The 15833-nt window shown below is 37.4% G+C and overlaps 1 protein-coding gene across 2 annotated transcripts in view; it reads left to right on the top strand.

Annotated features, from left to right (window-relative positions):
- Window positions 1-15833, top strand: part of STT3B (STT3 oligosaccharyltransferase complex catalytic subunit B) — a 105586-nt gene that overhangs the window by 61080 nt on the left and 28673 nt on the right. For both annotated transcript variants that reach the window (XM_002813975.5, XM_054552441.2), the window contains exons 4-5: window positions 3012-3077; window positions 6575-6674. In XM_002813975.5, coding sequence (XP_002814021.1) covers window positions 3012-3077; window positions 6575-6674 — 166 coding nt within the window. The remainder of the gene's footprint in view (window positions 1-3011; window positions 3078-6574; window positions 6675-15833) is intronic.

Below are 15833 nucleotides of genomic sequence, written 5' to 3'. Positions count from 1 at the left end.
AGTATTCTTTAATTCCTTGAACATATAACAGCTGTTTTAGAGTCTTTATCCTCTTAACTCCAACATCTGGGCCCACTCAGAGTTAGTTTTTATCAACCACGCCCCCTTCCCCAACCTATACCTGTCCAAATTTGGGTCACACTTTCTTGTTTCTTTGCATGTCTTGTAGTTTTGGGTTAAAGCTTACCCTTGTTATTTTCAAAAATGGCTTATCCGAATATGCGATTTTCTTATTTCAAAGCCTCTACTACTGGACTCCTTGATATGTGTAAATGAAGACCAAATGGTGAGCATGACTTATTGTCTGGGAAAAAACTCAATCCATATTTTTTCTCTGCTTTCACACCAAAACAATGATCATCAACACAGAAGACTTATGTGACCTCAAAATATTTGGCGATTTCTCCCCACTGCCAAGCAGTTAATTCTGCTGCGGACACCAGCTGGTGTCCTCCCAATCATTTCTGACACTGTCTATCTGGAGATAGCATGAGATCCCACAGGTTGAGGGCCTGTCCCCAAGACACTGTCCCAGCTTACGCCCCCAGACACCAGTTGAAAGTCTGGGCCTCTAGAACTTCTGATAGCCCAGCTTAAATTAGGGATTCCCATCACCCCCTCAAGGTTGTTTTTTTTTTTTTTTTTTTTTTGGATGGAGTCTCGCTCTGTCCACAGGCTGGAATGCAGTGGCGTGACCTCAGGTCACTGCACCTTCCACCTCCCGGGTTCAAGTGATTCTCCTGCCTCAGCCTCCTGAGTAGCTGGGATTATAGTCGCGTGCCACCACGCTCAGCTAATTTTTGTATTTTTAGTAGAGACGGGGTTTCATCATGTTGGCCAGGATGGTCTCGACTTCTTGACCTCGTGATCCGCCTGACTCGGCCTCCCAGAGTGCTGGAATTACAGGCATGAGCCACTGGGCCCAGCTCCCCTTCACAGGTTTGATTAATGTGCTAGATCGGCTAACAGAACTCAAGGAAACACTTAGTTCAATTTGTTGGCTTATTATGAAAGATACTCTAAATGATACAGATAAACAGCCAGATGAAGAGATATGTAGGATAAGATCTGGAAGAGTCCCAAGTGCAGGAGCTTCTGTTCCCATGGAGTTGGGGTGCACCACCATCCTGGTACATGGATGAGTTCTTGATCACCTTCCTGTCAGCCTCCTTGTATTCAACTGTCCAGAAGTTCACCAGACCCTGTCCTTGGGCCTTTTATGGAGACTTTATTGGTTGTCCATGATTGAAGCATGGACAACCTTGTCAAAATGTGACTGGACAAAAAGAGTGTGACCTAAACCCAGCAAAGCCTATCTGTTCAGATTCTTCTTGGCCTCTCTGTGCAGCATTCCTTCCTCCAGGTATGGAGCAGAACCCTCTCTGAAATGAGGGTCTTCTGACCCAAAATCAAATTAGAGTCCTGCCAAGTGGCGAAGTGAAAAGTGAGTAGGAGAAGTTCAGAGAGAGAGATTCTGTAACAAAGGGAATTAAGAGGCACAAACTGTGGATGAAAGTCCATATATCATAATACCGTACTTACGAAGTCCTAACTTTTCTCCTAAAGTCTTTTCAGTTCCTTCTGAGTAGCTCAGCTGTTGTTTTCTGTTTTGGCAGGTGTTGCTGTTTTCCCCTTTTTGTTATTGATCCCTCTCTCCTTGTTTATAATTCTTCAGTGCCTGCTTTGACATTTTGACCATTCTTTTACATAGATTTTGTTACTCTCATTTCTGTTTTCATAGCACTTAGTTTCTGATACCTACCTCTATTATAGCACTTTGTATATAGTACCTTTCATCAATCCTAAAATGTATACTTTCTCCCCAGATTTTGACATCTCTGAAATTAGGATGTATGTTATGAGTGATGGTCATAGTTTTTTATGAAATATGGTATATTGGTTACTTGCTTTTCAGTTTACTTCCTTCTCTAGATTGTGAGCTTTTTGTGGGCTTAAAAATTTTAAATTCCACACCTATACTTCTTCCATCTGTGCCTGCTACTGCATCCACTGTGGGTGATTGATTGGATGCCTTGCATCTTTCCTGCCTCATTGCCCTCAAAGTTCTGCCCAAAACCACCACCTCAGTAAAGCTTCTGGTAATTTTATCCCAGCCAGAACTGCTTTCCTGCCTTTGGCATTCAGGCTCTACAAGGACCTTTTGGTACTCAGTGTTTATACTCACCATAGGGTCTCTTTTATATTATGCTTTGACTCAAGTTCTTGCCTTTGTATCTTATCTCCCCAGTACAGGACTGAGTTATAGTTTGTGTTCAACATAGCCTAGCAAAGTTTTCTGTGTATTAGTAAATACTGAAAAATATGTTTCATTTACTTTTCTCTTTCAGCCAATTGGATTGAGTCTGGGGAAGTTTCAAGATATGAACTGTATTTAGTGGTTGTAAAATATACCTTGGTTTTATTGTAATAGATTATAGCAGTCTGGGTTCAGTTAGGAGAGAGAAAGAAGTATTAATTACGATAAAAGAGTAACTAAAATAGAAGGAAACTCTATATGGTATCCTGAGGCTGAGGGAGAGTACCCAGGAAAGGGCAGACTTGGAAGGTTTTCACACCTCATTGCGTAGGGTGTGGTTCAGCCCATTGAACTGGTTTGGCACTGCTGAACAAGCAAAAGACCACTCTGGAGTGTAGACACCTAAGGAGAAGGGGTGGGAGGTGGCCGTGGTGACCTGTGGCATGGTGTGTGGATATCATTGAGGGCAAGAGACTTTGCAGAAAACGAAAAAAATGTAATTTGTTATTTAAAAGATGATTCTTTTTACTGAAAACTACATAACAGAGAATGAGAACTATTCTTAAAATGTCTCAGTGTGCTGCTCAGTGTTATAAATGCATATATGAAATACGTCTGCATATCTGAATAACCACAGTATTTTTTAAAATAACCTTGACTTTTTGTAGCATGTAGTTACCAAACATTTAACTTTTAAAATTCCGCAAGAGCATTTGTAAACATTTTTATTATATCAGTTGCTTTTATTTTTTAGGTAAAATCTGTAAAAACTGGGTCAGTTTTTTGGACAATGTGCTGCTGCTTATCCTATTTCTATATGGTAAGATTTCATATTTGAGACTACATGAAGTCTAGTAGGTCTTTGGAGGTTAAAACAGGTCTCTTCTTTTCTCCTGAAGTCTGTAGGATTTTTATTTTGTTTAATGTAATCTTTCATTACTACCATCCTCTTTCCTTCTCCTACTCACAGGTCCTGTATACACATGCTTTGGTGGAGAGGGCTAATATTTAACCCCTCAAATATTTGCAGCAAGTGAAACAAAATGTTTTCAAGTGTACCACTTCAAAATACTTAAATGTTTTATTAAGAATTTTTTTTAATTTTTTAAGATTATATTCATTATTTATTTATTTATTTTGAGACGGAGTTTTGCCCTGTTGCCCAGGCTGGAGTGCAGTGGCACGATCTCAGCTCACTGCAGCTTCTGCCTCCTGGGTTCAAGCAATTCTCCTGCCTCAGCCTTCCGAGTAGCTGGGATTACAGGCACCTGCCACCACGCCTGGCTAATTTTTGTATTTTTAGTAGAGACGGGGTTTCACCATGAAGCCAGGCTGGTCTTGAACACCTGACCTCATGATCTGCTGGCCTCGGCCTCCCAAAGTGCTGGGATTACAGGCATGAGCCACCACGCCTGGCCTATCATTTCTTTTTTCAGAGATAGTGTCTTTCTCTGTTTGCCAATCTGGAGTGCAGTGGTGCAATCATAGCTCACTATAACCTTGAATTCCTGGACTTAAGTGATTCTCCCACTTCAGCTTTCCGAGCAGCCAGGACTACAAGCGTGTGCCACCATGCCTGGCTAATTTTTAAAAATATTTTGTAGAGACAGATCCTCACTCTGTTGTCCAGACTGGTCTTAAGCCCCTGGCCTCAAGCAATCCTCCTACGTTAGCCTCCCAAAGCACTGGGATTATAGGCGAGAGCCGCCGTGCCTGTTTTTTAACTTTTTAATGACTTAAATTTAAATATTATTTTTCTATTCTTCCTAACTTTATTCATTTTATTTCATTATTATTATTATTTTTTTTTTTTGAGACACAGTCTGGCTCTGTCGCCTAGGCTGGAGTGCAGTGGTACGATCTCGGCTTACTGCAACCTCGGCCTCCTGGGTTCAAGCTATTTTCGCGCCTCAGCCTCCCAAATAGCTGAGATTACAGATGTGTGCCACTATGCCTGGCTAATTTTTGTATTTTTAGTAGGGACAGCGTTTTACCATGTTGATCATGCTGGTCTCAAACTCCTGACCTCAAGTGATCTGCCTGTCTCAGCCTCCCGAAGTGCTGGGTTTACAGGTGTGAGCCATGGCACCTGGCCCCTAGCTTTATTTTTTAAATAGCTCTGACAGGTGAAATATTTTCCAAGTTAGATTGCATATTCAAAAAGAACAGGAAATTTTGCCTGTCATATATCAAGCATGGAACCATGTTTAGATGAAATAAGTTTTTACTTAACACTCAATTTTAAATATGATATTAAAAATTAGTTTTTCGTATTGTAGTTGACTAGATAACTGCTTAATGTTAAAATCTGAGTTTTTAAACAGTCATTATCTAAACAGTTTAGTGAAGTGAACTTAGAACAGAGAAATAAGAGTACTTGGAAGTCTTGGTGAAAAAGATAACCCAAGTAAAGAGTTAACTAAAAAGAGAGACGGATTGAGAAAAAGTTGTAGAAAGAATGTTCTTCTGGCCCATTTGCTTTCATTTCACTCCTTAAAGTAAATGAAGGAAAACTCTTAAAATGAATTTATGTGGGTCCGAGAAGAAATAAATCCCTGTAGTTAAAGATCATGCATAAGATCAGCAAGTACTTTTCAGAACATCACATTCACTTTCAGATTGGTTTCAGCTTTTCTTTGTTCTTAAGTGAAGAGAGTAGTTAAGGTAGCATATTGATATTATACTCAATTCTCAACCTTAATGTAGTAGATACCTAGAGTCATTACCGAAATAATGGTCATATCCCCTAGGTTAACCTGTAAATTTACTTTTTTTTTTTTTTTTGAGATGGAGTTTCGCTCTTGTTGCCCAGGCTGGAGTGCAATGGCATGATCTCAGCTCACTGCAATCTCTGCCTCCTGGGTTCAAGTGATTCTCCTGCCTCAGCCTCCCAAGTAGCTGGGATTACAGGCATGTGCCACCATGCCTGGCTGATTTTTGTATTTTTAGTAGAGACAGGATTTCTCCATGTGGTCAGACTGGTCTCGAACTCCTGATCTCAGGTGATTCGCCTGCCTGGGCCTCCCAAAGTGCTGGGATTACAGGCGTGAGCCAATGTGCCCGGCTACCTACAAATTTTTTTAAACAGGTGTCTTAAGATTGGGGTTCAGTATTACCTTTTTATTCTTCTTTCTCTTTTTTTCTACACCATAGCCTGTATAGTAGTCTTGTTCTGAAAATTAATGATAATTTGAGCTAATCTTTTTTTTCTTTTTAAACAAATGTCATGGAATATGTGCATCCAAGTTATCCGAGTTAAAGTGGTTAGAGCCTGGGGCACATTCTGGGTAGTTGTACTTAGCAATATCAAACTTGTTCTCTTTCAAATTTAGACTTAAATTTTTAAAGTAATCAGAAGTCTTTCAGATAGGACTGGCGCTCCATTAGAATAACATTGTTTTTTGTGAAAAATAGCATGTGACCAAGGCAGAAAACTGATGTATGTATTGAAAACTGATGGCAGTTCTCCACAAGGGGTTCTGAAATATTTTAGGTAAGAGAAGCATTATTGGAATAGATATGCTAGCATATAGTCTGCTAACGTGACTGTTAATACAAATGAGCCTTTCAAGCTCTGATTATTAGAGGACATCTAAGAACTTTGATATTGACAGGAGCTTATTACCTATTATTTAGTGTACCAAAAAATTAATTAATTCTATTGGTTGAGAATGGAGATTCTCTTTAGAATATTCATTAATGTAGACCAAGAACATCCTCAGTTATTCTGGCTAAATAGTGTATCTTATATAAGCCAAAGATTAAAATGGGATCTTGCTTTGTAATCCATTTTTAAGAAAAAAATTTATGCCCAACTAGCACTTTTAGTTTTGAGAATCTCAAAGCGTATTCATGTCATCTGAATTTTTTTTAGTTGTCAATGAGTCCTTTCATTGCTCTTACTCTCAGTGACCTTTCTTACAACAAATCTGTCATAAAAAGTGGGTGAGGTAAAAGCCGTTTTTTTATTTTCAAAATTTATGATCTATATCCTAAAACTCCTTGTCTCTATGACAGTCTGTTTACTGACGATTCACAAATTATAATACTCTCAGCTTTTCTATTAAATCTAATTTAATTTGAACATTTCTCCAGTGCGTTTGGAAAAGCATATTGGATTTGTGGGATCGTGTTATTTTAATGATCAATAAAAATGAGGAATACGTTCTTCATAGGTTAGTAAGTTCTTATTTAAGCATTTCTCAAAATTGCTAAAATCGTAATGTTTATATTTGCTCATTGTATGTTTAGATTCCTAAATATACTTATTTTAAAAAGTAAAAATATATATTTAACTTAGCACTTCTTTTCCTATAGGTCTCTGCTTGGGGTGGTTATGTATTTATCATCAATCTTATTCCACTGCATGTATTTGTGTTGTTACTGATGCAGAGATACAGCAAAAGAGTCTACATAGGTAAGTAATTTGATTTTTGACATCTGTCAACTAAGAGATGTTTTGTATTCATTCATTTTATTGAAGAGATATTTCTATTTGGTCAATATTATGCATGAAAAGGTAAAATTAATTTTGTGTTCATTTTGCTGTTTATATTGATAAGAAAGCCAGGCATTTTTATATAAGTGCTTTGTCATCAACTTTTCCTTGATAAGTTTTTTTTTTATTTTTGTAGAAATTAGTCTGGGTTTAATATTTGTCTACACTTTTTCCTCCTGTTAATTTTGGGGAATGGGAATTTTTATCATGAAAATCATTCACATTTTTTATATCAAATTCAACTTACTGTAAGAGATTGACATCCTCAAAGTAAGCAGCTTAATAAGCTTTCAAAAGCTCTTTTTTGGATAATGTACTAATAGATTGAGTCTCTGTTGTCTCTAGAAAAATGTTCATTTTTCTCTACAGGTTTTAAAACAATATTTTCACTGTGATGCTTAGCGATAGATGATGTTTCACCTTAGATCTCATTTTCCATGATAGAGTTAGAACTTTTAGGGGTTGAAGGAACTAGAGAGCAATTGTGAACTGAAACCAGTGTCTTAGTAAAATAATACAATTCTATTATAATATTGTTTTTGGAAAACAATAACACAAAGATAAATCTTAATTAAGTTCATTTTCAAAAGCATAGTAGCTTGGCAATTTCTCAGAAGTTAACCATAGATTCGTCATATGACCAAGCAGTTCCACTCCTAGGTATTTACCCAAGAGAACCGAAAACATATATTCATACAAAAGCCTCTTTGTGAATGTTTATAGCAGCTTTTATTGTGCTTAATGGCCAAAAATGAAGACAACCCAAATGTCTATCAACTTTATGAAACCTTAAAATATGGTATAGTCATACAATGGTGTATTATTAAGCCATGAAAAGGAATAAAATACTGATACACGCTACAACATGAACCTTGAAAACTTTATGCCATTATGTAAAAAAGCCAGACATAAAAGGCCACATAGTATATGATTCTGTTAGTGTGAAATGTCCAGAATAGGCAAATCCGTAGAAACAGAAAGTAGAGTTTGTGGGAAATGTCCAGAATGGGTAAATCCATAGCAACAGAAAGTAGATTAGTGGTTGCCTGGGGATTTAGGAGGAGGAGAATAGTGGAGAGGAGAGGAGAGGTGTGACTGTTAATGGATATGGGGTTTATTTCAAGGATGAGGAAATATATTAGAATTAGATAGTAGTGATGGTCGCACAACCTTGTGAATACACCAAAAACCATTACGTGATAGGTTATTAAAAGATAAATTTTGTAGTATATTAATTGTATCTCAACAAAATAAAAAAGCATAGTATATTACATTTATAGCCATTTCAGCGTACTTTTTCATTTGATACTGTGAGGGTAGGTACTATTCTCGTTTTACAGGTGAGGAAACAAGAGGAGACATAATAATTTGCTAAAGATCATGTAGCTAATAACGGGGCTGAGGCTTGAACTCAGATTTTGGCTTTAAAGCCTGTAATGAGCCAGCCATAGTAGCCCACACCTCTTATCTCAGCTACTCAGGAGGCTGAGGCTGGAGTTCCACTTGAGTCCAGGAGTTCAAGACTGCTGTGTGCTATGCACTTCAGCCTGGGTGACAGAAGGAGACCTGTCTCTGATTGCATGAGTGACTGAATGAATGGCCCATGATGCTAAAAACCACCAAATCTGTGTGCCTCTCGTATAAACAAATAACCGTACTGTTGAAATACATAAACGTGTATTTCTCTACCCCAAAAACACTATAAACAGTAGTTGGGATCCAGAAAGGAGAATAATAAATAATGGATTAAACTTTTTTATTTTTTAAGTTAAATGGTTACAGTGAAGGAACTAAGAGGGTGTTTTGTTGTTGTTGTTGTTTTGTGTAAGTTTAAAAATTGGGGATCTTGGAAATTAATGGTCAGAGGAATACAGGAGAGAGAAGATTGAGAAATACACTTTATGAAATGCCATGATTCAGGAAGAAGAGCCAAAGGAGATGTCAGAAGTAGTCAAATAAGTATATTGTTAAAATGGTCAGATGGAAGTATATTCTACATAAAAGTTTAAAATTCAAGCAGTGTCCAACTCCCCTTTAACCTTAGCACCAAGATTTCAAAGAATTAGAATTTGAGAAAGGCCTTTGTATTTGGTAGCTGGGATTTTTTTTTTTTTTTTTGTCATTCTAGAAAAATATGAAATTCATACTACTTTGGTTGATTCTTGAGAGTATTTTGAGAAGAAAGAAAAATAAAATGGGTTAGGGATGTATGTGTGTATAAAGCTAATGTTCATAATGTTCAAATTCTCCACTCTACCCAACTTGTTTCTTTTACTTATAATTATCCAGGAGTATTTTGATGATTTCTAGTCTGCTTTCATAGGGTTTACTTCTAAATGGATGGAAAGTAGTATGATAGAGCAAGTGTTGCTCTTCCTTCACCCAGAGTGTGTCAGGATTTAAGTTCAATTTCTCCTAACTTAATGGTCCTAAAAACTATGGAAGCATTGTAAAGTGTTTGTATATGAAGTTCTTTGATTTTGGCACGTAACATCCTTTGTCTTTTGTTCTCTCTCCCCTTGAGCAGAAATGTTTAGGTAAAAAAAAAATAATTATTGATAAATGTCAGACTCATAATTATATTAACTTAATGTCTAGTTGTGTTGTTCTAAGTGTTGAATTAAATGACTTGAATTATTTTAAATAATTATGAAAAAGTCGTGTCCTCTTTGAGTCGATTTTTTGCATGTGTCCTTAAAATCAATTGTAACACAACCACAGAAAACTGTCAAAGTTTATTCACATGTGGAAAAGGAGGCACATGGGAGGTAATGTGGATGTATAGTGGTAGAAGAGTGGCATGGGAATTGAGCAAGGGAGGTGTAAGAAAAGCTGAGATGGGAGGCCGTCTCTATTTGAAATTTTGGGAGGAAAAATTTAATTTTCTGTTAAGAGATATTTTTGACTTGGTGAATTTCACTATATTGGGAAGTAAATGTTTAAAAATTATGTTATGCATGGGATTCTACTGTTTTAAAAGGAACACCCAAACCTTATGTTGCATTTGTAGAAAGAATGGCTTGCAGGAAATCACAGTAAAACTGATGGGATGTGAAGTGATTTAAGCTTTCTAATTTGATTAAAGCTTATCATACTTTGTGTTTATGTCATAAGGAAATTATTAAAGATATGAAGACAAATTTAGGGATATTTACTGTTGTATAACTTGTAATTGTGAAAATATGGAACTAACTTAAATGACCAATAGGGGAATGATTTTTTTAATTGCAGTGTTGCCATATGGAATATTATGCAGCCTTTAAATTTAATCTTTTTGAGTATTTGATGACACAGGAAAATGTTAATTAAAAGCAGACAGTAAGGATTACCAGTGATTTTTTTCATACTTATTTCTGCTTTCCAGATTTTCTGCTTTCCAAATACATACAATGAGTATGTGTTAAGTTTATAATAAATAAGACTTGGTTTTTAGTTTATAGAAATAGAAATTTTACCTCAAGGGCTGCATTAACTAGATTAGGTTAGTAATTTAAGCACAGAGAAGAAATCAATTTCTAATATTGATGAATGCTTTTGAAATGTCACTAGAACAGCTTGTTTATGGCATTGTCTATGTTTTCTGCAGTGAGTTGAGTAAGGAGAGTAACAGCTGTTTTTCATATTATATCTAAAATGTATTTTTCGGATGGTATTTGCTGGGAACCATCATTAAAGTTTTATGAACATACTACCTACTTTAGTTCTGTACAGATTATTATGGGCATTATGTATTTTGTGAATAAAGAAAAGACAATCCAATTATTGAGTACATTAAAAGTAAAGCCAAATTATTAGGAGTCACATTTATACTTGGCAGCTGTAAACAGAACACAGCTAATGCTAGTTTAACTTAGAAAAAACAAACTTAAAAAGATTGCATGTAAAAAATCCAGGATTAAAAAAAAATTCCTGGATACAAGGGCTGGAAGCTCTGGAGTTTATTTTGTCTAATTCTACCATACTATTGAGGAAATTAAAGCAAATTTCACTCACCATACATTTATTAAGTGTTGAAAAAATAAATACTGTTTTCTGCCAGCCATTATGATACAAAGATGAATAAAAACCTTCCTGTAAGGAGTGTATATTATACAGTGTAATCAATTTAATAGCATATGATCAAAATGGAAATAGGGAAAAATTTGTGAAAATCAGTTTGGACTTTAACCATGTTCTTTTAAAAGTTTTGGAGATAAGTCTTGATCTTGAGAAGAGAGAATAGTATAGAAGCAGACTTAGAATTTGTGGTAATGTAACCATAAATAAAAGGTGCCATGACATTGAGGGTACAAGTACACACTCCAGAGCCAATCTATCAGGATTCAATTCTTGTTCCCTTACTACTGTGTAACTTTGGACAAATTAATGTCCTTTGATGTCCTTAGGCCTTAATGTCCTCATGGGTCAAATAAAGATAATAATAGTTACCTTACAGATTGTTAAGGATTAATGAGTTATAGGTTAATATATGAAAGGTGCTTAATAATGGATGAACACAAAAAATACTATTTAAGTGTTTGCTTTTGTTGTTGATGTTAAAGTTATGAAGGAATAGCCAGATAGACAAAAGAGTTCAAGAGGCTAAGAGAGGTGATTACTGTATTAAGACTGAAAGGATAAAACCCCAGTGTGAATCTAAGGAGTGTTCCTTCTTTTTTTTTTTAAGTGAAAATAAACTTTCACTCAGCTATTTTTAGTTGTAAGAAACATAATGGAGAAATAACACTTGTGTGTTATAAAGTACAAAATAGCAATTAAAATATAACCTGTAACAGGTGGGTTTTTTTGATAATTTTAAAATTTGATAATAAATGTTGATATGGTTTGGCTGTGTCCCCACCCAAATTTCATCTTGAATTGTAGCTCCCGTAATTCCCATGTGTTGTGGGAGGAACCCAGTGGGAGATAATTGAATCATGGGGGTGGTTTATCTCATACTGTTCTCATGGTAGTGAGTAAATCTCACAAGATCTGATGGTTTTATAAGGGGAAATCCTTTTCTCTTGGTTTTCATTTCTCTCTTGCCTGCTGCCATGTAAGATGTGCCTTTCACCTTCTGCCAAGATTGTGATGCCTCCCAGCCACGTGGAACTGTGAATCCATTAAACCTCTTTTTCTTTATAAATTACGCAGTTTCAGGTATGTCTTTATCAGCAGCATGAGAACAGACTAATACAGTAAATTGGTACTGGTAGAGTGGAAGGCTGCTGAAAAGATACCCGAAAATGTGGAAGCACCTTTGGAACTGGGTAACAGACAGATATTGGAACAGTTAGAGGGCTCAGGAGAAGACAGGAAAATGTGGGAAAGTTTGGAACTTCTTAGAGACTTGTTGAGTGGCTTTGACTAAAATGCTCATGATGATATGGACAATGAAATCTAGGCTGAGATGGTCTCAGATGGAGATGAGGAACTTTTTGGGAAATGGAGTAAAGGTGACTCTTGGTATGTTTTAACAAAGAGATGGGTGGCATTTTGCCCCTGCCCTAGAGATTTGTGGAACTTTGAAATCGAGGTAGATGATTTAGGGTATCTGGTAGAAGAAATTTTTAAGCAGCAAAGCATTCAAAAGGTGACTTGGGTACTGTTAAAAAGCATTCCATTTTTAAAAGGGAAACATAGCATAAAAGTTTGGAAAATTTGCAGCCTGACAATGCAATAGAAAAGCAAAACCCATTCTCTGAGGAGAAATTGAAGCAGGCTGCAGAAATATGTGTAAGTAACAAAGAGCCAACTGTTAATGCCAAGACAATGGGGGAAATGTCTCCAGGGCATGTCAGAGACCTTTGCAGCAGCCCCTCCTATCATAGGTCCAGAGGCCTAAAGGAAAACATGGTTTCATGGGCCAGGCCTAGGGCCCTCCCTGCTGAGTTTTGCCTAGGGACTTGGTGCCCTGTGTCCCAGCTGCTCTATCCATGGCTAAAAGGGGTTAAGGTACAGCTCAGACCATGGCTTCAGAGGTTGCAACCCCTAAGTCTCGGCAGCTTCCACATGGTGTTGAGCTTGCAGGTGCACAGAAGTCAAGAATTGAGGTTTGGGAACATCCACCTAGATTTCAAAGAACGTATGGAAATGCCTGGATGTCCAGGTAGAATTTTGCTGGAGGGGTGGGGCCCTCAAAGAGAACCTTTGCTAGGGCAGTGTGGAAGGGAAATGTGGGCTTGAAGCCCCCATACAAAGTCCCCACTGGGGCACTGCCAAGTGGAGCTGTGAGAAGAGAGCTACTGTCTTCCAGACCTCAGAATGGTAGATTCACTGACAGCTTGCACCATGTGCCTGGAAAAGCTGCAGACACTCAATGCTAGCCCATGAAAGCAGCCAGGAGGGAGGCTGTACCCTGTAAAGCCACAGGGGCAGAGCTGCCCAAGACTATGGAAACTCACCTCTTGTATCAGCGTGACCTGGATGTGAGACATGGAGTCAAGGGAGATCATTTTGGAGCTTTAAGATTTGACTGCCCTGCTGGATTTTGGACTTGCATGGGACCTTCAGCGCCTTTATTTTGGCCCATTTCTCCCATTTGGGCTGGGTGTATTTATCGAGTGCCTGTACCCCCATTGTATCTAGGAAGTAACTCACTTGCTTTTGATTTTACAGGCTCATAGGCAGAAGGGACTTGCCTTGTCTCGGATGAGCTTTGGACTGTGGATTTTTGTGTTAATGCTGAAATGAGTTAAGACTTTTGGGACTATTGGGGGACTATTGGGAAGGCATGATTGGTTTTGAAATGTGAGGACATGAGATTTGGGAGGTGCCAGGGCAGAATGTATGGTTTGGCTGTGTCCCCACCCAAATCTCATCTTGAATTGTAGTTCTCATAATTTCCACATGTTGTGGGAGAGACCTGGTGGGAAATGATGCACGGGAGTGATTTTCCCCATACTGTTCTCCTGGTGGTGCATAATAACTCTCACAAGATCTGATGGTTTTGTAAGGGGAAACTCCTTTCGCTTGGTTTTCATTTCTCTCTTGCATGCCACCTTGATTGTGAGGCCTTCTCAGCCACATGGAACTGTGAGCATTAAACCTCTTTTTCTTTATAAATTGCCTAGTCTCAGGTATGTCTTTATCAGCAGTGTGAGAACAGACTAATACAAATGTATATAATTGAATAAATGTATATAGTTGAAAAAGTCAAATACTACAGGGTTTATAGCAAATAAAATGTTGATTTCTTGTTTTTTGTTGTTTTTTGGGGGGTTTTTGTTGTTGCTGTTGTTGTTGTTTGTAGAAATGGTAGAGGGGATCTCGTTAAGTTGCCCAGGGTGGTCTCAAACTCCTGGGCTCAAGTGATCCTTCCACCTCAGCCTTCCAAAGTGTTGGGATTACAGGCATGAATCACTGTGCCCAGCAGCATTTTATTTAATATAGCTACATTTTATTGCCACAAAATATTTGGGATTACACCCCAGTATTTACACTGGTGTTCAGTATGTAATTAAACAAGTAGTTTTGATAGTTTTGATCCTAAGGTATTGAAAACAATAAGAGGCTGTACAGTTTTATGTTTGTGGCAGATAAAGTTTTATAAAGACAAGATTCCATCTTCTACAGATGGAATATTATTATTTGCATCAATTGTTTTGCCTTTACTGTTTATTGTACCTTCAAGGTAGGTGAGCCAAGAGCACACAGGCAAACAGGGGACTACAATAACTACACTCTTCCGCCCCCATTTTTTCCATAGGTTTTCATTTAAAATTAGAAGTTTCAGTGTTGGTTACATAAAGTGAGTTTTCAAGATGAGTGTTGTAACAGGTATTGAAGCTAGTTATTGGGGGAAAGAGATGAGATTTTCCTTAGATCGGTTTACAATATTTATGGATCTTCTTTGCAGCTTTGCGAGTGGATATTTTAGAGGTTATTGGGGTTGGGGGAAACTGAAAGTTCAAACACAAAGGGAAGATGGTATTGCTTGCACCACCTGTGCTGCTGATATGACTCATTGTGTAGTTCACAAGGATTAGTCCTCCAGTATCTCCTTATATTAAAACTCGGGATATTTAGAGCAAGGATCTCACCTATGTTGTAGCAATAATCATTGGCCTGATCAAAAAGGCTTTCAGTGAATAGAAACAGTCTTCATGTTCTACAGGCCAACCATTATCTAGAAGAATAGACCTGAGTGAGATTTCCTTTAAAGGTCTATTCTTCTCATTGAGAAATGTGTGTTTCATAGTCCAGAAGAATTAACTCCTGCATAGAAGTAGTTATGGATTCTTCATGGTATCAGTTAAATGAATTTAGGAGCCTACTACAGTAGTAGTCGACATTAAGAAAAGGATGTGTTGGCCAGGCGCAGTGGCTCATGCCTGTAATCCCAGCACTTTGGGAGGCTGAGTTGGGTGGATCACGAGGTCAAGAGATGGAGACCATCCTGGCCAACATGGTGAAACCCCATCTCTACTAAAAATACAAAAATTAGCTGGGCTTGGTGGCACGCACCTGTAGTCCCAGCTACTCAGGAGGTCGAGGCAGGAGAGTTGCTTGAACCTGGGAGGCGGAGGTTGCAGTGAGCTGAGATCATGCCACTGCACTCCAGCCTGGCGACAGAAAAAGACTCTGTCTCAAGAAAAGAAAGAAAGAAAGAAAAGGATGTGTTAAGAAGAATCAAAACGTTTTTAGTGGTAACATGACTTGTGGTAACAGGATTTGTGATTTCCTGTAGTTTAAATCTTTTTTTATTTTGTGTTTGTTTTACTCTCTTCTTTATGAGTGAATTAAATTTGCTGATATTTGTCTTTTACTGCTTCTTGATATGTTATGTATAGTCACTACTTAGCTCTAGAAGCTACTGAGGATCATTACCTAACACCTCTTAAGTTACATAAAAATTATCATATATTCCATGAGTTTTTCATAGTCTCCAAACACACCACACATATAGTACATTTGTAATTTCACTATATTTTAATATTATTTCATTAAACATTGCCAGAATTAAATGAATTGTTCCCACGTGGTAGAACTTAAACCAAGATGTACTTTGTTTAGATTTGTTTTTTCCTGGTATTTTATTTTTTTCATTTTAGTTATCAGTACAAGATACACTTGCTGAGTTTGTTATTTTGTTTTTTT

This window comes from Pongo abelii, chromosome 2 (genome assembly GCF_028885655.2).
Source record: "Pongo abelii isolate AG06213 chromosome 2, NHGRI_mPonAbe1-v2.0_pri, whole genome shotgun sequence".
NCBI classification, from domain to species: Eukaryota; Metazoa; Chordata; class Mammalia; order Primates; family Hominidae; genus Pongo; species Pongo abelii.
Note: the sequence above shows the minus strand (reverse complement) of the source record. Positions and strands in the feature narration are given on the sequence as shown.